A 21,872-nucleotide genomic window follows, 5' to 3' on the forward strand; every position below is an offset into this window, starting at 1 on the left:
TGTCTCGTGAAAAATAGGCGTCGATTCAATTCCTAGTATGCACGCGTTTTCCGTGCGGCTCGTCTCACGCAGGCAGTGTGCAAGCTCTAACCTGTTAACATGGGAGCCGATTTAAAAACGGTCACGCCAGGCTTCTGAGACGCTCACGCCACGCATCTAGTGTGTCACAGGACTAAAAAAAGTTGATCGCGCCGCGCAGCATAGCGGAGAAAAAATAAATTAAAAAAGCAGAGCGGAGGTAGAGGAAAGACCATCAGAGAGACCCGAAAAAAACAGCAAACCATGAGGGGCTTCTTGATGGGAAATGCATCATGTAAACCACAGCAAGCTGTAATAATAATATAATAAGTAATAATAAAGCTTTTGAAATATGTTTTGCAATGTCAGTTCTATTTTTCAATAAAGGGTTGAAAATGAATGCTTTTAAAAATTTGTATCCGATTCATCGATTAATCGAACAAATAATCGACAGATTAATCGATTATTAAAATAATCGTTAGTTGCAGCTCTAGTTTGCTTACAGGTGCACATAATCTCCACCAAGTTTGTTTTTAATAGATCACAACCTTTGCATACAAAGTGCCGTACGCATGTTAACAGCACAGGTTTGTGCATACGTAACATTTTTAAATGAGACCCCAGGGTCTTTTGGCAAACCATAAGTGGCTGAAGCCCCCAAAATACCCCCCTTAAATACCCCCCTTGCAACTCAATTGCTGCCACCTATCTCTCTCTCTGTATGTAGGTATCACATTTTGCTCAGTCAGTGAGTGTAATACTAAGACAGGCAGTCAGTCGCTGGTGGCGTACAGGCTTATCAATAATTTATGTCATACTTAAATACCCTTTCACAAATACAGAACAAACAGAAATATGCCTGCATAGATAACAGAAAGAATATTCAGGAGCAATTCATCACTTTAGTTATTACTCCAGAGTTACTATAAGGATTTTATGGTTTAACTTCAGTGAATATCTTATATGCATCTTATATATCTTTATAGACAAACTCTTTTAGATAAGACAATCTACTTCACATTTAAATGTAATATTCGACTACATTTATTCACTGATATGTAAGGGCTTAAGTTGTCATGTCACAGGAAAATAAGTGAGCTATGGTCTTTACCAGTGCCCGAACCTGTGTACATGACATACTTATCCACGACTTAGCAAACTGGGTAGCTGACTGAGACACAGGGATTGAGATTTGGTGGTGTTAGCTGAGTCTGGTCTCTCCCAAGGTTGTTTCTCTCATACATATTTTATATACATTTTTTGCTAAGTTTAAGTTCCTGTCCACTGTCGTCCCTGGCTTACTCACTGGGAGACTGGTGATTTTGCTTCTTAGGGTTTATTCTCCATAAAAATAAACATCTTGCATTTAAAGCAACACTATAGAACTTTTGCTCATGTGTTCCCCAATGTGGTTGATGTCGCTGTTAAAGCTATCCCTGTGGGCAGCACAATACACATTAATTTATTTACAAAGCTGATGAAACCGGTGAATGAAGAAACGTAATTTGGAAACCATGTGGCACTCTTACGCAGGCAGGGATGGGCGGGGCTGTGTGTACCGACCCAAACACAAAACTTACAGAGTTTGGTTGTAGGCTGCTCAGGTAGACCGCTCAGGTAGCAGCGGCAGTAGAATTCATCGAGTATAGAGTTGTTCTACCACTGAAATAATGTTAGAGACTTTATTGTAAGGTTGAAAAACTACTAAGTGTTGCTTTAACTTGTAGTTTTAACTTTAACAATGTACGTACATTCTATTTGCATGTTATGGTATTATTGCAAATTGTTTTGGTATATTATGATTTTAAGTTCCCAGTACTGGAAAGTTGTCTAATTGTCTAATGTGTAGGGGTGTCCCCGACTAATTGTCTAATCTTTCTATAGTCGACTGATAGTCGAATCATATATGTGTGCGTTTGAATTGGTTGGGAGGGGCATGGCACTAGGTAGTCAGCAGGAGGGTGAAACTATTTTTATTTTATTTTACACACTACACACAGCAACAATTTTTAAAAAAGCGACCAAAATTACAGAACATCACACAAATATATAAAAGAACATACCTAGAATACCTAAAAAAAAAACTTGCCTAAAGAGAAAAAGAACACACTGACTGCAGACAGGATTTGCATTTTGCGAAATTAAAAATAAATCGGCAAAAATGCCTGTTCCAGCATGCTTAAAGTGAAGCGCAACATCAACTTAACGAAAAACAAAAAAAACATTAATTTACAGAATTAAATTAGAACAGAATATACATTTCTAATAATAAAGAAATTAATAAAAATGAAATCAGAATCAAGTCACAAGAAGCATAATAAATGTGTGCAAAATGCCAAAGTGCAGGGGAACATATATAAAAAAACACAAGTTACACACAGTTAAATTAGGTAACCCCAAGTGATCAATAAATAAAATTAAAACAAATAAGTTATTAAAACAACGAAAGTTTAGCCAGAATTGTGAACTTTCTCTTTTTAACTGCCGCAACAACAATAAACGCTAAACTGACAGTTTTTTTAGCTAAACATGTTAACAGAAAATAAAAATAGAAATGGCTAAAATGTTTGAAAACACTTGTACCCTACCCGATCGAAAAAAATCCATTCTTTCACTCTGCTTGTGTGCGTTTGAGTCTTTTCAAATTGTGTGCGAGGAAAACCAACTTGTTAACGTTGGCCGGCAGCAGTGCGCTCCTGGTTTTACTGATAATAAATCCAGCCTTGGAGAAAATTCTTTCTGATGGTGTGGAATCTCTTTGCGGCCCTGGACAGCTTTGGGTATCTCTCCTCGTTCTTTTGCCACCATTCCAGTGGTCCTGTACTGCTTTTTGTAGTGTCCTTTAAATAAGCCCTCATCTCACTGTCCCCTGGCTGTTGCTCCTCTTCGTCACTGGACAACAGCATAGACATCACTTGGTCTTTCTTAAAATGTGGGTCAAGAATTGCAGCCTAGCTGCTCTACAAAAGACGACCTTTAAGCTCCCATCGTCTGTTAATCTCCTCAGTCAGGGTTATCTTGAAGGTTTTAGGAACATGCTCTGCAACATTCAGTTCTCTTTGTTTTTCTGCAAGTGCTGTGGTGGCCTTTGCGCTTTTTTTGAAGTGGGAAACAAGGCGCCTTGCAGAAGCAACAGTGCGACACACGGGATCTTTCTTTAATGCTCTGTTAATGCACAATTGAAGTGTATGCCCCGCACAACGGACTCCCTGTACAGTTCCCCACGATGGGTCTTGGGCCAGTTGATTGGTGCATGCAACCATATTCGTTGCATTTTCATGGACAACAGAAACGATCTTAGTACCTGGAATGTCCCAATCAGAAATGACTTCTTTCAGTGTTTATGAAATATGTTCTGCTGTATGACTTTCCTCCATTTTTTTGGTTGCTAACACAAAATTTTCAAGTTGCCAGGTTTCAGTAATAAAGTGGGCTGTAACTGTAAGATATGCCTCCATTTGCAGTGAGGTCCAAATATCTGTGGTGACGCTGACTGCTTTGCAATTGTTTATTAACATGTAAACCTCAGCACGTATGGACGCGTATTCCGCATCCACCGCATGCATAACAGTCTCTCTTTTGGGAACTGTGTATCCTGGCTCAAGTGTGCGCATTAATTCTTTAAAACCTTCACCGTCCACAACATTTACTGGCCTCATGTCGAGCGCAATAAACTCTGCAATTTTGTCCGTGATTTCTCTTTTCCTTTTCTCTGACAATGGCTTTCTTTGAGTTAGTTTTGGCACTAGTTTTCCGGTACTACTAGATGAACTGCCGTCGTCAGTCTGATACTGTGGGTGGATCTAGAAAAAAGACAAACATATTTTAAGTCACAACATAAGATATTAATATTCGTAAATTAAAAGCGCCTTTATATATGAAAAAGTGAAACATTTACATTCCATTTAGGCATTTGGCAGACGCTTTTATCCAAAGCGACTTACATAGCGTTATCCTATACATTTTACATAGGTATCTGCAATCCCCTGGGATCCAACACACACAATGCTCTTACCACAGAGCTACAGGAAAACGTATTTAAGAAACTTACCCGTTTTAAGTGGAAAGCCATGTTTGTTGTTGAATGGTATGACATGAGCTGTTGGCACAACTTGCATTTAACTTTTTTTGGATCACCTTTTACCATTTCAAAGTGCATCCACACTTTAGATTTTCTTATCCCAGTCATTGTTATAAAATCCCTGCCAGAGATTTTTATATATATGAAATAAATGGCAGAAAAATATCTTATTACAAATGGTATGTATAGCTTCGTGGGCTCAACTCATTTAAATGAATTGCTGCATTAAATTACCAGCCCTAGTAAAAAATAAATATTCATTGTTTAATCTCAAAGATAAATGTGAAAGTACAATATATTCACTCTCTGTTTCAGCTGAACATCTTGGTGGATACAGGCAGCAGTAATTTTGCAGTGGGTGCTGCCGCTCACCCATTTCTACACAGATACTACCATCGCTCACTGTGAGTAATCATAAATAATTAACTAATCACATGCAAATATATTATGCAGGTTTTATATAATGTCCAACTTCAAGAACTGTGTTTTTACTGAAATGTTATAATTGTATTTTCTTCTTGAGAATGTGCATAGGTCAACGATCATGCACAGGTTTAAGAGTAAAGCCATTTGCTTCCATTTGCCTGTCCATGGTCGTAACAGTCAAATAGTGAAAGATGTCCTACATATTTATACTGTTATAACTTCAGATACCTCTCTGCGATTACAGGTGTATCATGCACCCTTTTCATACGGTTATAATGTGGTTATACGCATAATAATAAAAAAGGCAAAATACATTTTAAACTTTTATTATAATATGGTTTACTTTTCGCTAAGGAATTATCCATTGTAGCTGATCATCGTCGCATTTGAAATGCTTGTGCATAAAAACAAAACATTACTGCAAGCACAACAAAAACAAGGGTACTTCTGCCAAATTGTTCTGGAACTACAAAAACAATCCTCATCACACAAAATGCTCAATTGTCTAAAAATGCCTAGAATATATTTTTCATTTCATTTTGATTTAGAGAAACATTCATGTACTCCTATTAAAGAGTGCTTTTTTTCTTCGGTTGCAGTTCTACGTCATACAGAGACCTGGGCCGCAGTGTGTATGTCCCATACACACAGGGCCGCTGGGAAGGGGAACTGGGTACAGATTTGGTGTCAATTCCTCATGGGCCCAATGTTTCACTGAGGGTAAACATAGCTGCCATTACCCAGTCTGACCGCTTCTTCATCAATGGATCCAACTGGGAGGGAATACTAGGGCTTGCCTATGCGGAGATTGCAAGGGTTTGTCCACACTGTGTTTCTGAGCCGTGTATGATAATTATCTCATGTCATTCATGTCTTTCTTTACACCCCAGATGTTATTTCAAAAATATATTCTGTATTTAAATATTTACAATTTCTTAAAACTCTCTCTCCTTCAGCCGGATGAGATGTTGGAGCCATTCTTTGACTCTCTGCTGAGACAGACCAGCGTTCCAGATGTGTTTTCACTGCAGCTCTGTGGAGCAGGATTCACCCAGAACTACAGTGCAGGCAGTTCTACTGTAGGGGGCAGTATGGTGAGAAACTCATTGAGCTTGGGTTCATTTAGAATCTTCCCCTGCTCCTAAATATTTAGTAATCATTTGGTCAGCATGACATAACCAAGACGTCCTCAGGACATGATCACAATTTTTGTTGCGGCCATGTCCTCAAATAAAGTTAATAATAATAATAATAAATTGAATTTATATAGCGCTTTTCAAGAACTCAAAGTCGCTTTACAAAAAATAAATAATAATAAATAAAATAAAAAATAAATAAAAAATAAAAAAAAGTTGTGAATTGATCCCACAGGGAACATTGTAGTGACATGGTGTTCCAGTGTCCAGGTTATCTGGAGAACTGTATACCATGACATTTTTCAAATGTACTGTATCTGGTCATTTTTTATTTATTATGTTAGATCATAGTAAAATATGTTATAATGTGAAGACAAAATTACTTTTCTCAGCTGAAAATTCACGATTAAAATTGTGTTTCTTTTTATTTAGTGTGCACTTCTGATATGTCCGTGCTCCTCTCCAGCTCTAGCGTTCTCTGTTTAGCAGTGTTAAAAACGTATTCATTTGTTTCTTGTGAAACATTATTTGGTACACCCAATATGGTCCAGTCCAGGTGCTTCTGAGGACGTAATCCCCATGTTCCATTAACATCCAGTGTTATATTGGTATGACGAATATGGGAATCACAAATTATGTTGCTGGAACGCTATTTGATACAGCGCTGTAACGAATATGGTCCCGTCCAGATATATCTTCACAATGTAACTGTGTCAACTGGGCCGCCTTTCTGTCGATCTCTCAACATTGTGTCGATAGAATGGGCTTTGACTGAGAACCTATCATCTCTGACTGACTTGAAAAGTCCAATTAAATGGGCGAATTAAATTTGCATACTGGACTCCGCCCGGGATATCCGGGTATAAAGGAAGATGGCATGCTGCATTACCTTTTGTGGTGTTCACCCTCGCATCTGATGCTGAAGACTCCTGCTACAAATATTACTGGAATTCTATGACGTGGTGCAGCGGATTGTCCCTTCTTGTCAGTGACTTCCCCTGGGCGTCTCGGCAGTAACCAGAAGTGTCTAAAAGAGCATATTTCTCCAGTGTGCCATGTCCCTCTAGCCAAGATGTTCTGCAGGTTTTACAGCCAGTACTTCATTGTCCCCAATAAAAGCGGCAGGTTGCGACCCATTCTGCATAACTTGAACAGGCAAGTACAAAAGCTGCCATTCAGGATGCTAATGCAGAAGTGCATCACTGGTTCATGGTAATCAACCTGGACACTAACTTTCATGTTTCGATACTCCCTAGTCATCAACCGTTCCTGCGGTTCACTTTCGAAGGACAGGCATATCAGTACAAGGTCCTTCCTGTCAGGGATGGTGTTGGAAGAACCCAAGTGCAGGCAGACACAGGGATGAAGGGGTTAACAATAAGTTTGGACAATAAACACAAACAAAAACCCACGAGGGAGTATAACAAGACTAGATAACTAATAATGACAAAAGGACGCGGACTAACTAGACTGAGCAAAAAAAACTAAGACGAGACTAGACTAACTCACCAAACACAAGGTAACAATATTTCAAGACACAAAGCATGATTATCCAAGAAACAAGTTAGGTAGCGCATGAGGCAAGACATACAAAGGCATACAGCATACTACGTACAATGAACAAGCACAGGAAAATGAACACAAGGATGTTTTAAAGGGGAACAAACACAGGATAATTAACAAGGGGCAGGTGTATGTAATGAAACACTAATGGGAAAGCTAACGAGACAAAAGGGCGGGAAACACTGACGAGACACGAGAAAGCACATGGAAGGTCAATATAAAAAACAATGCCATGTCTTCCTCATACAAAACCTAAGGCTATGCCATGACTCGGTAGTATGTAGTATGACATGATAGCGGAATCATGACACTTCCCTTCGGTCTGTCCCTGTCTCCATTGGTCTTCACGAAGGTAGTGGAAGCTGCCCTAGTTCCCCCCAGGGAGCAGGGTGTGAGCATACTCAACTATCTAGACGACTGGCTCATCTTGAGTGGCACATCTGTTGTGTATACACAGGGACCTGGTGCTTTGGGCACCTAGACCGTTTGGGCCTACAGATCAACCAGGTAAAGAGCAAGCTCTCCCCTGTGCAGGGTGTCTTTTTTCTCTATGACAGCACGTCTTACCACCGAGCGTGCACAGTCAGTGCAGTCAGTGAACTGGTTGAACCTTTTCAAGTGGCAGCCAGCGGTCCCCCTGAAACTATTTCAGAGGCTCCTGGGGTACTTGGCATCCTCGCGAGATCTTGTGCCATGAGATCTTGTCACACCCCTAAAGATTATGTTATTGTCCTACCGTTGTGGTCCACACGATAACAGTCATATCGTATGACTCTATGGAGCAAAATTTTAGCTTTAGAAATCAGGGGACACCATCACACAAGCATCAACAATTTCCGTGCAATTCCAACTATAAAGAATCGGTGGGGACCTTTGCGGTGCGGACCTAAGAGCATTGCGTTAACATGTATAGGATAATGCAATGTAAGTTGCTTTGGATAAAAGCATCTGCCAAATGCAAATGTAAATGAAAATTGCAGTGAAAATGATGACAGCAGTTTAAGTATTGGGTAAACTATCTCTTCATATACACAAGAAACAACAGATTTGAAAACGACATTACACTTTTTCCAGTGTTTTTCATTCAGATGTATTTATTCCTCATAGATCATTGGGGGAATAGATCCATCCTTATATGTTGGTGAGCTGTGGTACACACCAATCAGGCGGGAATGGTATTATGAGGTCATCATAGTGCGCATTGAAGTTAACGGACAGGACCTCAATATGGACTGCAAAGAGGTATGCCCGATTTTCATTATTTTCAGCATTCATTCTTCCTAATATTGTACTCTGCCTTTACCTTTGATGATTAAATATGAATGCAGAAGATTATCAAATAAGAATACATACGATGCCAGTCGTATTTACGGTCAATACTATTTAAGTTTACCTGTTTAAATACAAAGGGATCATTGTAAAGTCAGATGGTCATTAATGACCCGGATGTAAGGCAAAGACAGATTATCCAAGTAATTAACTTTTTTTTAATAAAAAAACTGACTGGAGTCTAATTGATTTTATGTCAGAGAAAAGCATAGAGTCACAGATATTAAACTAGCACAGCGATGTAGGACAAATCTGCTTGTTCTCAAAGCATACGAGGCATTTCTAACATAAAATATTATCTTTCTTTCTTCTCTCTCTCTCTCTCTCTCTCTCTCTCTCTCTCTCTCTCTCTCTCTCTCTCTCTCTCTCTCTCTCTCTCTCTCTCTCTCTCTCTCTCTCTCTCTCTCTCTCTCTCTCTCTCTCTCTCTCTCTCTCTCTCTCTCTCTCTCTCTCTCTCTCTCTCTCTCTCTCTCTCTCTCTCTCTCTCTCTCTCTCTCTCTCTCTCTCTCTCTCAGTATAACTATGATAAAAGTATTGTGGACAGCGGCACTACAAACCTGCGTCTCCCACGTAAGGTGTTCCAGTCTGCTGTGAAGGCCATTGAAGCTGCCTCCTCGGTCAGTTTGTATAGCACACTGTCACGTGCATTTTTGTTTTTACATACATTTAATTCGTCATGTTGTTTCTACAGTAGCCCTAAACGGAAAAACTGCTCTAAAGAGCAGGTTTCATAAATATGTTATTTATTACATCAAATAACATATTTATTTTATGACATTTATTCATATGCCAGACGCTTGAGCAGTGACTTAAAGTAAAGGGGCGTATTTGCTTTTAACATTCTGATTGCCAGTGTCAGTGATTTGAACTTGATGCGGGCGGCAACTGGCAGCCAATGAAGTGAAATCAGGAGGGGTGTTACATGAGTTATTTTTTGGCTGATTGAAAACCAGACATGCTACTGCATTCTGGATCATTTGCAGGATCTTGCCTGCATTGGTTGGAGGAGAGAATTGCAGTAGTCCAGTCTTGAAATGACCAGAGTGTGGACTAGCAGCTGAGAGGCATGCTCAGAGAGGAAAGGTCTGATTTTCCATAGCACATACCTGCATGTTCGAGTGGGTGCTACGATGTGAGAGGTGAATTTAAGCTGATCGTCAGCAGAACCCCCAGGTTCCTCGCAGAATTGGTGGGTGTTATAGCTAAGGATCCGAGCTGAATGGTGAAGAGGTGTTCACTTGATGGGTTGAGTAGGACGTGATGCTCTTTCAAGAAGAGATGTCCAGAGATATGGGCAATCACAGATCTGCCTGCAACATACGAAACAGTTGAGTGCAGTTCCAGAGATGCCCCCTGTGGAGAGAGTGGACAGCAAGATCTGGTGGTCAAATGCAGCAGAGAGGTTAAGTACTTAGCCCTTGCCTGTGGTGGTGATATAGGTGTTTATAATGTGTGTGAGTTGAGGAAGTAATGAATGAGAGATAGCTTGTAGAAGTAGGGAAGTGATCGGGTCGAGGGGACAGGTGGTAGGACAAAATTAGAATTTTGGAAACATCAGTCTCCATGAGAGGGGAGAAAGAAGGGAGTCGAGGATAGCAAGGGGTGAGAAAAAGATCTGGGATGTGTTGTGCAGAGAAGTAGACTGCTGATGGTCTCCATTTATAAGTGGAGAGCTAAGAGGTTGGCTGCTTGTGGTTTGTCTATGTGGATGTCAAAGTCACCTAGCATTGCCATTGGAGTGCCGTCTTCAGGGATAGAAGACCGCAGAGTGTCAAGCTCTTCTAAGAAGTTTCTCAGTATACAAGTATTCAAGCAGTGATGACAATTTTGTTGTCCTCTCTCTTTTTAAAAAGAGAAAAATAAAGAGGAAATATTGGGTCCATTCAATCTTGAGGTTGTGTAACGAAGAAAAAGAGATCCACCTCCTTATCAAGGACTTGCCGGATTATCCTGAGCATTTAAAAATTCACTGTCAGTTAATTTAGATCTCAGTTTAGATATCAGTTGCTCAGTTTGATGCTTTGCTAGCGATACTGTTTGATGCTTTCCTATCGATAATGAAGCCACACACTCGCGTATGCACACACTTGCACCAAACTGTGGAACATTTTTTCATCATTTAACTCACCCTCGAGTTGTTCCAAATCTGTGAAGACAGAGGAAGTTATTTGGAAGAATGTTTGTAACCAAATAGTTCTTGGACCCCAATGACTGCCATAGTAGGAAAATTACAATGTACATGTACATTTTTTTTATTTTTTATCCCTACTTAGGTCATCGGGGGGTTCAAGAACTTTTAGGTTACAAGCACTACGTTAAACTGGAATAATGCATTGGTTATAATAACATCAAAACAATATAATCAAAGAGAAGTTTGGACCCTGGGAAACCTGCAGATAATAAACCCATCCAAAGGAAACATTTAGATTTTTAGATAGGACAGTTAGGGGACTATCTGGGCAAAGTCTCCTCATGCAGGGCGCCAAGCTGGAGAGAAAAATGGAAACCTCTTCATTTTGCAGGTCCTGCAAGGCCTGACGCTACTATCACTCTGCCTCTCTCTATTTATCTCTGCTTTCATTCCTAGCTTCTCTCCATTGACAGTACCATGCTAGGCTGTCCTCACTCTCTGCCTGTGTCTTTTTGCGATTGGCACCAGAGCTACCTAAAGGAGTTGTGCTGCCATTGCCCACTGCATCCATCTCTACACTGTCGCTCTCCTTCTCTATCTGCATTATCTCATCTTTCCCTATTCCATTCTCCTCCTCCTCAGCCACTATCCACTTGGATATTACCATCTGACCTGTTGAAAGTAAGCTAACTCTTGCACTCTGCAAGAGTCGTCTTTCTATGGTGCATTTCTATTGGCTAACATTACCTTCTACTTGCCAAGGAATTTTGAAGGAAGGTCCATATGTCCCCTTCTTTTTTTTGCCGGCCCCCTGTACACTTCTGCCCTGTCCCTCTTCCTGTAGTGGATGTATGTGTCCCGCAGGTTACGCCACGTTTTCTTCATTGCTAGAATTTGATAGTCTTATTTAATTAACACTGCATATAGGAATGTATTGTGTGTCTGATATTTGACCTGTGTTTTGACTTCCATAACCTTTTATGTTTTACTTATAGTCAATGTTTTCTTTTACAGCTGCTTTGTAACAATGAAAATTGTAAAAAGCGCTATATAAATAAAGCTGACTTGACTTGACTTCACTGCTTCAAGTAACATTACACAAAACAAGGCAAATGATTACATGCAAGCAGTCATTTATGTGATCAGGGTTGCATGGATTGTATTAAAACTCCACGAATGCTATCTACTGAATTAATAAATTAGTGCTGTCGAATGGATGAATGACATTACCAACAAGCTATTGTTTACCTATCTTGAGCACAGTACTGTACAATTTATCGTACATCTTTTGTTTTGAAATCAATACATACTGTCTTGTTTTTCAAGATGTTCGGCAATCATTTGCCACACTCATTCAACGTCTTTGTATGCTTTTTGTTGTTCTGCACGACGAAGTGAATTAGCTCAGACGCCTTGTTGAATTTTGGTGCTTGCTTGTACAGTGGCTCTAAATTAGAGGTCTTCACGGGTCCACTTAGATCCGAAAACCCGAGGTCCGGCCCGAGACCCGAGCGGGTTCGGGTCTAAAAGATTCACGGGAGCTTCGGACACGGTCGGGTATATTATTAGTGTCTTCGGGTCTCGGGTTATATAAAGTAAAAAATTGTTTTGCTTAATTGACCCAAGGAAGACCCGAACTATCCTGTACAATAACAGCGCATCGCTTGTGTGTGTGCGTGTAGTTACCAACTCTCCTCCAGCCCTCAGCCGATCTGTTGAAAGCCAAGCAAATCTTCCTAAAGTCGCGGTGATCTGAAATCACCTTAGAATTGAAATCCCGAAGTTTCCAACGCTGCAGGGGTTTGCACTCGATGTAGTTACCATCGTATTCAGGAAAAACATACTTCCAGCAGGCGACCAGAAGTAGATATTAAAAGACGCGCACATTTCAGTACTACGCGGTTTGGAACACATTGTTGAGACAGAATGTTCGTGCGAGTGGTTGCCATGTCATCATACCTAAAATATATACGATGGGTCGGACTCGGGTCTAACGTTATCGGGTCTGTCTCGGGTCGGGGCTTTAAAAAAAAACGTTATCGGGTCTGTCTCGGGTTCGGGTAAAAAGTAGAGTATCCGGTACGGATAAAGCATATTTGCCGAGTACAAGTATTATACGAGTAATACGAGTCAATATCTGTGCTCGGATGGAATAAAAATCCTCATTGGGTAGCTGAATGTGTCTGCGTTCTGTGATAGGCTAGTCACAGCGCCCCTCCCTTACACATACAGATTTGCTGTGTCCCGCTCTGCTCACTCACTCACACACGCTGAGAAGAGAACAGCTCTCTTTCTCTCTCTGTCTCTCCCTCAGTCACTCAGGTTCGCGGGTCTTTTCCGTTAACGTTTAGGGTTTCTTCAGCTTCAGGGTTGTTTTTTATTTTGTTTTTTTTGCAGTACTTATTAACCAGTAGAGTTCTGGTAAACGTGGGGTTTGTTCAGACGTGGTGCTTGGTAGAACGCGACTAGCGTTGCGTCTCTGCCTGTCTGAGATTTTTTTTTCTTTTTTTAACCGTCTGCTGACTCTAGCCAGTTTTTTGACTTCACGTATAAAACTATAATATTTCAAATTAATTAGCTACACACACTCTCTCTCTCCCTCCCTCCGCTGGTCATCAAATTTTTTTTTAACGTCTGCTAGCAATTGCATGATTAAAAATAACATACTGGTTAAAGCCCCGCCCCTTTCAAGACAACCCGACCACTTCCAGGTTAGGCCCCGCCCAGTCCGAGTACAGATACGGATACAGATAATTCATATGGTTAACAGATACAGATACAGATAATGCTGTACTCGCTCATCCCTAGTAAAAAGTGATTCGGGTCATTTCAGGTCGGGTAAAGATCTTTGGACCCGAGAAGACCTCTACTCTAAATAGCCAAACGTCCACAACATGGTGGTCATAATGTACTGAAACCGTGTTAGTAGGAAAATGGGCAGAAGGGAGGTAGGAGAGAAATGATAGCAGGGCAAAACAGCGTGGCGTACAGTGTCCTGCCGGTGTCGCTGTTCGGTGGGGTCACAGGTCTTTACCTTGTTGTTCTTCACACGAGGGCTGCGACTTCCACTTCAGAAGTTAGTGTTACTTATATAGAGGCTCCCTAATTGCCTACTGGGTCAGTGATTGCTTCACAGTTGATCCCACATAGTCAGTTAACAGCTCAAGGCTTCAAAGCGTCTAAAAGTGCTATGTGAAACTCAAGCTAGGTGGCTAGGGGCCAAACTGCCACTTAACAAAACATCACCTGACCTTAAGGTCTTGTGTAGGAAGTTCAATGATCCTTTCTAACAAACAGTTTCTAGTCTTAACTACAGCTACAGCTAGCAGAAAAAATGCTTCTCCTCTAGCACTAGACGCCGCTTAAATCTCCACATTGCTTCTTTAAGTTTGCGGCTTACTGGGTGTGCATAACTTCATGTACTTGCTGTTCAGACTGATCCAATTATGATATACAATGATATCAAAGTACCACTAGATTCTTTAGGTGTCTAATTTACCTGTGAAAGGTTTAATTTGCATTGTGCAGGGGTCCCTAAGCTTGGTGTCCTGCAGAGTTTAGCTTGAACCCCGATCAAACACACCTAAACCAGCTAATCAAGGTCATACTAGGCATAGTAGAAACTTGTAAAAATGTTTGTTGAGATAGGTTGGAGCTAAACTCTGCCAGACACTGGACCTCCAGGACCAATTTTTTTGGGAACCTCTGGCATGGTGTGAGTAGGCTCTATGCTCAACTCTGTCCACCTTCATTGCAGACCGAACAGTTTCCCTCAGGTTTTTGGCTGGGTGAGCAGCTGGTATGTTGGCAGTCTGGCACCACACCCTGGCACATCTTCCCAGTGATCTCCCTCTACCTGATGAGTGAAAACAGAAACCAGTCTTTCCGCATCTCCATTCTACCACAGGTATGTCTTTTCTTTTGATAATATGCCATGTTTGTATTTGCATACTGTCTTCGGCATTATGTTGTATTTATACTGTGAGATTAGTGTAAAAGATTTTATTTGAGTGTTCTTATTTTGGAATACTGAGTCCAATCGCATTGTAGTAAGTGTGTGTGTGCAATACCGTTTTCCCCTCGGGGCTCGCTGTAGTTGGGGAGTGGGCATGCGAAGTGCGGTGTTATTACATGTGCGATCTCTTAATAAAGGCGAAGAGTTATGTACCAGAAGAAAGCATCCGTTTTTTTATTTTATGCACCACAAGTGTCAGGCGAAACCTACATAATCGCTCGGTTACATTAGCATTGTGTGACTTCTTAAGATAAAATTATATTTAAAAATCGATCTGCTGAGCATTTAACACTTGCAAGTAGAAGACTATGTCATTTGCTTGCCATTTGTTTTACTGGGTTTTTAGTCCATGGTATTTTGCCTGATGCTATTTTGTCTATTATGTTGGTGGTATTAAAGACAAAGCTGGTAAGATAAACAGCATGGATAATTACCGGCCTATTGCCTTGGCCAGTACTTTATCCAAGGTTTTTGAGAGGACATTATTTAATAAGTTAAAACCGTTTATTCTGACTACTGATAACCAGTTTGGTTTTAAGCCAAAACATGGCACAGATATTTCTATTTTTGCTTTAAAAGAGATTTTAATTTAGCATGACAGCCATAATTCTATAATAGTTATGTGTTTTATTAATGCTTCCAAAGCCTTTGGTCGTGTAAATCATGAAAAACAGTTTTACAGGCTATATAAAAGAGGGGTTCCTAAATCTCTGGTAAGAAATCGTCTCGGTTACGTCTGTAACCTCGGTTCCCTGATGGAGGGAACGAGACGTTGTGAGAGACTGACTGGGGTTTGATCTTGAGAACCTACCTTCTCCGAGATAATTAATTAATAAAACGCCAATGGGCTTGGCGAATGGCACGCGCACGCCAGTCTCCGCCCCGTGCATACGGGTATAAAGGAAGATGGCGGCGGTCATTCACTCACCCTTTGTACTGAGGAACCTGAGAGGGCACTCCCGTTCACTGCAGTGATTCGGTGCAGCGTTGTGGCATGAAGTCACAACGTCTCGTTCCCTCCATCAGGGAACCGAGGTTACAGACGTAACCGAGACGTTCCCCTTCAGTCGGTCTCTCGACGTTGTGAGAGACTGACTGGGGATCAATCTTAAACGCCACAGCGCTTGCACCGATATCACGACCTCTAGCGGAGCGACCCTGACTGGGCTAGCGAGTCCCAGAGTGCTACCGCGAGACGTAATCTTCCAGTCATATAGTATTGGTCATACCAAGAAGCCTCTACTGACGGCCTCACGGACAGTGGCGTACGCCTCTAGTAGCGAGGAGCTGTCAGGAGCCGAACACTGGGGAAACATTGCTCTCCTTTTAGAAGAGTGTGCTACGGAGGCCACATCCTACCCGGAGGGGAGGTACATGTGGAGACATGACATGGTCTCCCCGGCGGGGAGAACAACATGCGGAACGGTGTTAGCCCGAATAGGGGGACAATCCAGGTGGGATTACCACCGGCGGGGAGGTCACAGATTCACCAATCGGGAAATCCTGAGTGAGGAATTCAACACACGGGACGACCCAAAGGGGAGTCACTACGTATGGGGCACTAGTCCTAATACAGGGGTCTGCCTGAGCAGGGATGACTCTACCTGTAACGGACCTGGTTCTAACAGACGGCTCCGCCCAGTCTGTTACCAAGTGCAATGCTTAGTGATGGATGGAATGCCTATACTTCGCCCGAGAGGGGAAAGTAGGTAGGCTACAATAGCGCACTAGTCTCACCTGGTGAGGGGAGAAGGCGCTTTCGCAGGCGTACGCCCAAACCAGGAGCCCACCCTAAACGTTGGCGGCGTTTAAGGGATGTGCTGCAACTGGTTCCACGTGGAGATTGTAAAATCTCGTGAAGGTACTGGGCGTAGCCCAACCCGCAGTTCTACAAATGTCTGCCAGAGAGGCGCCCTGTGCCAGTGCCCACGAGTGGAGTGGGCTCTCACTGCCAGCGGGCACGGCGATCCTGGGATTGGTACCCAGTGCGCCACTTCTGTTTGGAGACAGCCCCCCCCGGGTGCCGTCTCCCAGAACAGACAAAGAGCTGCTCAGAGCTTCTGAGGCTCTGTGTGCGGTCCAGACCGAGGCGCAGCGCGCGTACTGGACACAACACATAGAAAGGTTGGGTCTTCCTCTCCGGAGGGGAGCGCCTGCAGGTTCACCACCTGGTCCCGGAAGGGAGTAGTGGGAAGCTTGGGCACGTCGTCGGGATAGGATCTCAGGACCACGTGAGAATTACCGATCCCGAGTTCCAGGCACCTTTGGGACACAGAGAATGCCTGTAGGTCCCCCACCCTCTTGATGGAGGTGAGCGCCACAAAGAGTGCATCTTTCATCCGACTGAGGAAGATTGGCAATACTTAGGGGCTCACCAGGGCCGTACCAAGGCCCTGTAGGACCACATTAGGGTCCCAAGAGGGTACGGAGCGCGGCCAGGGTGGACACACCCCTCTCGCGCTCCTGAGGAACCTGGTGACCAGGTTGTGCTGACGGGGATACTTACCTGCGGGTCAGCACTGATCCGATCAGGCAACTCCGCGGGTTCTCCTCCCAGGGAGAACACCAGGACAATTGGCGCCACTTATAAGCGTATGACCGCCTAGAGGCGGGGCTCTAGCCTGTAAGACAGTCTCCCGGACCGCTAACGGGCAAGCCCTCGTCCCGTCCAGGGGCCAGGCATGGAGGTTCCAGAGGCCTGCGTTGGGGTGCCACAACGTGCCCTTCCCCTGCAACGGAAGGTCCTTCGTCAGGGGAATGGGCCAGGGGGGGCTGTCGTCAGATCTACCAGATCCGAGAGCCAGGTCTGGTTGGGCCAGTATGGCACCACTCACCAGAACCTGATGCCCCTTTCTCTGACCTTGCACAGGACCTGTGCAAGGAGGCTCACTGGGGGGAAGGCGTACTTCCGCTTGTCCCGCGGCCAGCTGTGTGCTAGGGCATCCGTGCCGAGGGGACCCTCGGTCTGGGAATACCATAGCGGGTAATGGGTGGAGTCCGGGGAGGCAACAGGTCCACCTGTGCCTGCCGAACCGCTTCCCACATGAGCCGGGCTGCACGGGGATGGAGTCGCCACTCTCCGTGGGGAGTACACTGTCGAGAGAGCGCATCGGCTGTCTGGTTCAGGTTGCCCAGAAGAAACGTGGCCCGCAGGGATTCACCTGCTGACTCCCAAGGAGGAGGCGTCGGGCGAGTTGTGATAACTGCGGTGAGCGTATGCCGCCTTGCGATTGATGTACGCTACGGCAGTCGTGCTGTCCAACCGGACTAGCACGTGTTTGTCCTGCACGAGGGGCTGGAGCCTCCTCAGTGCCAGAAGGACTGCCAAGAACTCTAGGCAGTTGATATGCCAACGCAGTCGGGGACCTGTCCACCGACCCGATACTGCGTGCCCACTTGCACACCGCACCCCACCCTTGCAGGGAGGCGTCTGTCGGGACCCCCGCTCGGAGAAAAGGTCAAGTCTGACCAGGGTAAGACAGTGCGAAGGCACTGAGGCGTCACCGTAATCCGCCTGGTGCCGGCGTGCCACGCCGTCCAGGGAACCCGACTCTGTAGCCAGTGCTGAAGCGGCCGCATGTGCATCAACCCGAGAGGGTTTACCCCCGTCGAGGACGGCATGTGCCCCAGGAGCCTCTGAAAATTCTTCAGCGGCGTCGAGGGATTCTGACTGATCAACCTCAGACAACGCAGCACTGACTGTGCACGCTCGTTGGTGAGACGTGCTGACATACGGACAGAGTCTAGTTCCATACCGAGGTAAGAGGTGCTCTGCGCGGGGGAGAGCTTGCTCTTCTCCTGGTTGACCCGGAGGCCTAGACGGTCTAGGTGCCGAAGCACAAGGTCCCTGTGCGTGCACAACACATCTCGCGAGTGTGCCAAGATAAGCCAGTCGTCAAGATAGTTTAGCACTCGCACGCCTTGCTCCCTGACAGGAGCTAAGGCAGCCTCCACTTGTTTGAAAAAACACGTGGAGACAGGGCCAGACCGAATGGCAGGACCCTGTACTGATACGCCCTTCCCTCGAACGCGAACCGTAGAAACGGCCGGTGTCGGGGGAGAATAGAGACGTGAAAGTACCCGTCCTTCAGGTCGATCGCCACGAACCAATCCTGGTGACGTACCGAGACCAGGATGCGCCTCTGCGTCAGCACTCTGAACGGCAGCTTGTGCAGGTGCTTGTTCAGGTGCCGCAGATCCAAAAATGGGCCGCAGCCCCCCGCCCTTTTTTGGGCACGATGAAGTATGTAAAACTCGTACGACATCTCGGTTATAGGGACGGGTTCGACCGCACCCTTCGCCAGAAGGGCGGCGACCTCCTGCCGAAGTACGGAAGCATTCTCTCCTCGCCCCGAGGTGTACAGAATGCCACGAAACTTGGGGGGGGCGCCTGGCGAATTGGATCGAGTAACCGAGACGGACCGTCCTCTCTATCCAGTGTGACGGGCTGGTGCGCTACCAAGCGCCCAAGAACCGTGACAACGGGACCAGAAGGACAATCTGCCTCACCGTGCCGGGGGAGGCTGGTTCGGTGGCTGACAGTACGGTCACCTCGCACAGGGGGGACCCCCAGGGAGGTTGACGGCTCTGTATGTTTACCTGCTTCAGGCGGCCCAACGCAATGTCCGGAGGAGATTGCGGTCGGCGGCCCGATCCATCCCATACACCGTCTGGACGAGAGTGTTGTGGAGGAAAACCCAGGGGAGATTTGTCTCTTTGAGAGTATGTGGGCGCCGGACCCTGAAAAGGGCCCAGACTCAATGGAACGCGGCAGGCAGCGTCCTTTTCCGATCCGGCATTGGAAAGGCCGGGATTCGGGCCCAGTAAAATCTCCCCCTGGTTCGTCCCGTCAGGGCCGCTTAAAGAACCTCTTGGCGGGCTGCTGACGGGGAACAGATGCCCTCTTCCGCGGGGGTCCACCTCTGGTGGGTCGTCCTCTGGGAGGTTCCTTAACCGGAGGGCCGCCGCGGGAGGGCAGGGCTGCTGGGAACCAGACTGTGCCCGAGACCATGCCGACCTGTTGGCGGGCACGTTGGCGCGTGGCAGGATCTGTTCGATCGCCTCAGTCTGCCAGACCGCGGAGAACTGCCGTCCTCCGCGGTATCACCAAGCAGCCCTGCTTGCGAGATGGGCGCATCCAGAACCGACGTTCTGGGCGCCGCTCACCTGCGCAAGACTAAGCCACAGATGCCTCTCTTGGACCACCATTGTGGACATCGACCGACCCAGTGCACGTGCCGTGGCCTTCGTCGCTCGTAGCGCGCGGTCTGTGGCAGTAAGTAGCTCTCATACGAGTTGGGTCGAACTTCCCGCCGTCCAAATCCTTCAGGACTTACCTGAAAAACCCGGAGGACCGCCATGGCGTGGAGAGCGGAGGCGGTTCGTCCAGCAGCACTGCAAGTCTTCGACGAGTGTCGAAGAGCTTACGTGCTCTGGACGGGAGTCTAGGTCTAGCCCCCCCAAGTGGCAGCTGTCTGCGGGCACAAGTGGCCCGCGACTGCACGCTCCACGCGGGGAACGTCAACATAGACTCTAGCCGCCCCACCAACCAGGGAAGTCACAGCCACAGAGCCCTCCGGCCTGAAACGCGCCAAAAGGAGCGCATTCCAGGACTTGGCGAGCTCGTCATGCACCTCCGGGAAAAATGGTAACGGAGCGGGGCGTGGCTTTTGACCACGCCCCCGAAACCGCGCATCTAGCCGCGAGCGTTCCGGCGAGGATGTTGTTACACCCTGCAACCCGATGCACGCGGCTGCCCGGGAAAGCATGGCCGACATCTTAGCCTGAGTCTCCTCCGGAGCTCTCTTCCGCATCCGATGCCAGCAGGCAGCTGTCCGACGCAGCGACAGAGATAGCGTCATCATCCGTGTGCGAAGTCTTACCACTATGAGACGGCCGTCTGCCGCTCGTAGGGGACGAACCAGGTGAGCGTGAAGGGGTATAGATGGTCCGCGAGCGTGAAGCTGACGGAGCGACATCTATCGCGTCCCTAAATCACCCCCGCCGCTCGCCAAAGCGGTCAACCTCGCCGAAACGGCAGCTGAACACGCCTGGGAAACAGACGGGGTGGTGGCAGCGCTCGAAAGAACGTAGCCAACCGTGACCGCAACACCCTGATTGCTATGTCCGCACACACGGGACATTGCATCAGTGAAAACCTGCCTCAGCATGCTTGAGCCCCAAGCAAGTGACACAGGAATCATGGCCGTCAGACTCCGGGATGAGTCTGTCGCACCCAAGGATACAGCTACGAAACATGCTCGTAGCCGGAGGGACTTACCTCTTAAGGTCTGTAGCCTTCTGCCGAAACGCCCAGGGGAAGTCCACTGAAAGGAGAAGTCCGCTGCTCCGCGTCATAAATCCAGCAGGTTTTTCTCGAAGTCGAGTATCGCGTGTAGCATCAGCAAACACACAGGTTCCGAAGAACAAAGGATGAGTGAATGACCGCCGCCATCTTCCTTTATACCCGTATGCACGGGGCGGAGACTGGCGTGCGCGTGCCATTCGCCAAGCCCATTGGCGTTTTATTAATTAATTATCTCGGAGAAGGTAGGTTCTCAAGATCAAACCCCAGTCAGTCTCTCACAACGTCGAGAGACCGACTGAAGGGGAACAGTTTTTTGCTATGATCATCAGTTATTGTATGTAAAAGGGGTAATCATGTATCTGAACCTTTTAATGTATGTAATGGTGTCAGGCAGGGAAGCATTTTATCTCCCTTACTTTTTAATATCTATATGTATTTAGGAAAAGACTGTAGGGTGGGTAACACCACCATTAACAGTTTGATGTATGAAGACGATCTCGTGATTTTTTTGCCCATATAGTGGTGGTCTTCAACAGTTACTGATCATTTGCTCTCAATATGGTATAGACTATGACATAAAATATGATGCAAAGAAAAGTATCTATATGATCGTTAGAACTAAAGAGGACATGAAATTGTCATCTCCTGATTTCTCTTTTTCTGGTTCGGTTCTTAAAGTATGTGATGAGGTTACATTTTTAGGGCATTATATAACAAAGGACATTTGTGTAGGCGATATAGAAAGAGCAGTATGCAAAAACTTAATGTGGCATATAATGACGGTTTGAGGCTGCTGCTCGGAGTGCCATGATGGAGCATTGCAAGCTATGTGTTTGTCTGTGTTGATGTGTCAACCTGCTCTTCTG

At 45.5% G+C, this 21,872-nt stretch overlaps 1 protein-coding gene across 2 annotated transcripts in view; it reads left to right on the forward strand.

The window, feature by feature from the left end:
- bace1 (beta-secretase 1) overlaps positions 1-21,872 on the forward strand; it is a 40,234-nt gene that overhangs the window by 11,981 nt on the left and 6,381 nt on the right. For both annotated transcript variants that reach the window (XM_079481765.1, XM_079481766.1), the window contains exons 2-7: positions 4,415-4,503; positions 5,125-5,341; positions 5,482-5,619; positions 8,332-8,466; positions 9,069-9,170; positions 14,442-14,591. In XM_079481765.1, the coding sequence (XP_079337891.1) occupies positions 4,415-4,503; positions 5,125-5,341; positions 5,482-5,619; positions 8,332-8,466; positions 9,069-9,170; positions 14,442-14,591 (831 nt within the window). The remainder of the gene's footprint in view (positions 1-4,414; positions 4,504-5,124; positions 5,342-5,481; positions 5,620-8,331; positions 8,467-9,068; positions 9,171-14,441; positions 14,592-21,872) is intronic.

Source organism: Barbatula barbatula (genome assembly GCF_947034865.1).
Source record: "Barbatula barbatula genome assembly, chromosome: 19".
NCBI lineage: Eukaryota > Metazoa > Chordata > Actinopteri > Cypriniformes > Nemacheilidae > Barbatula > Barbatula barbatula.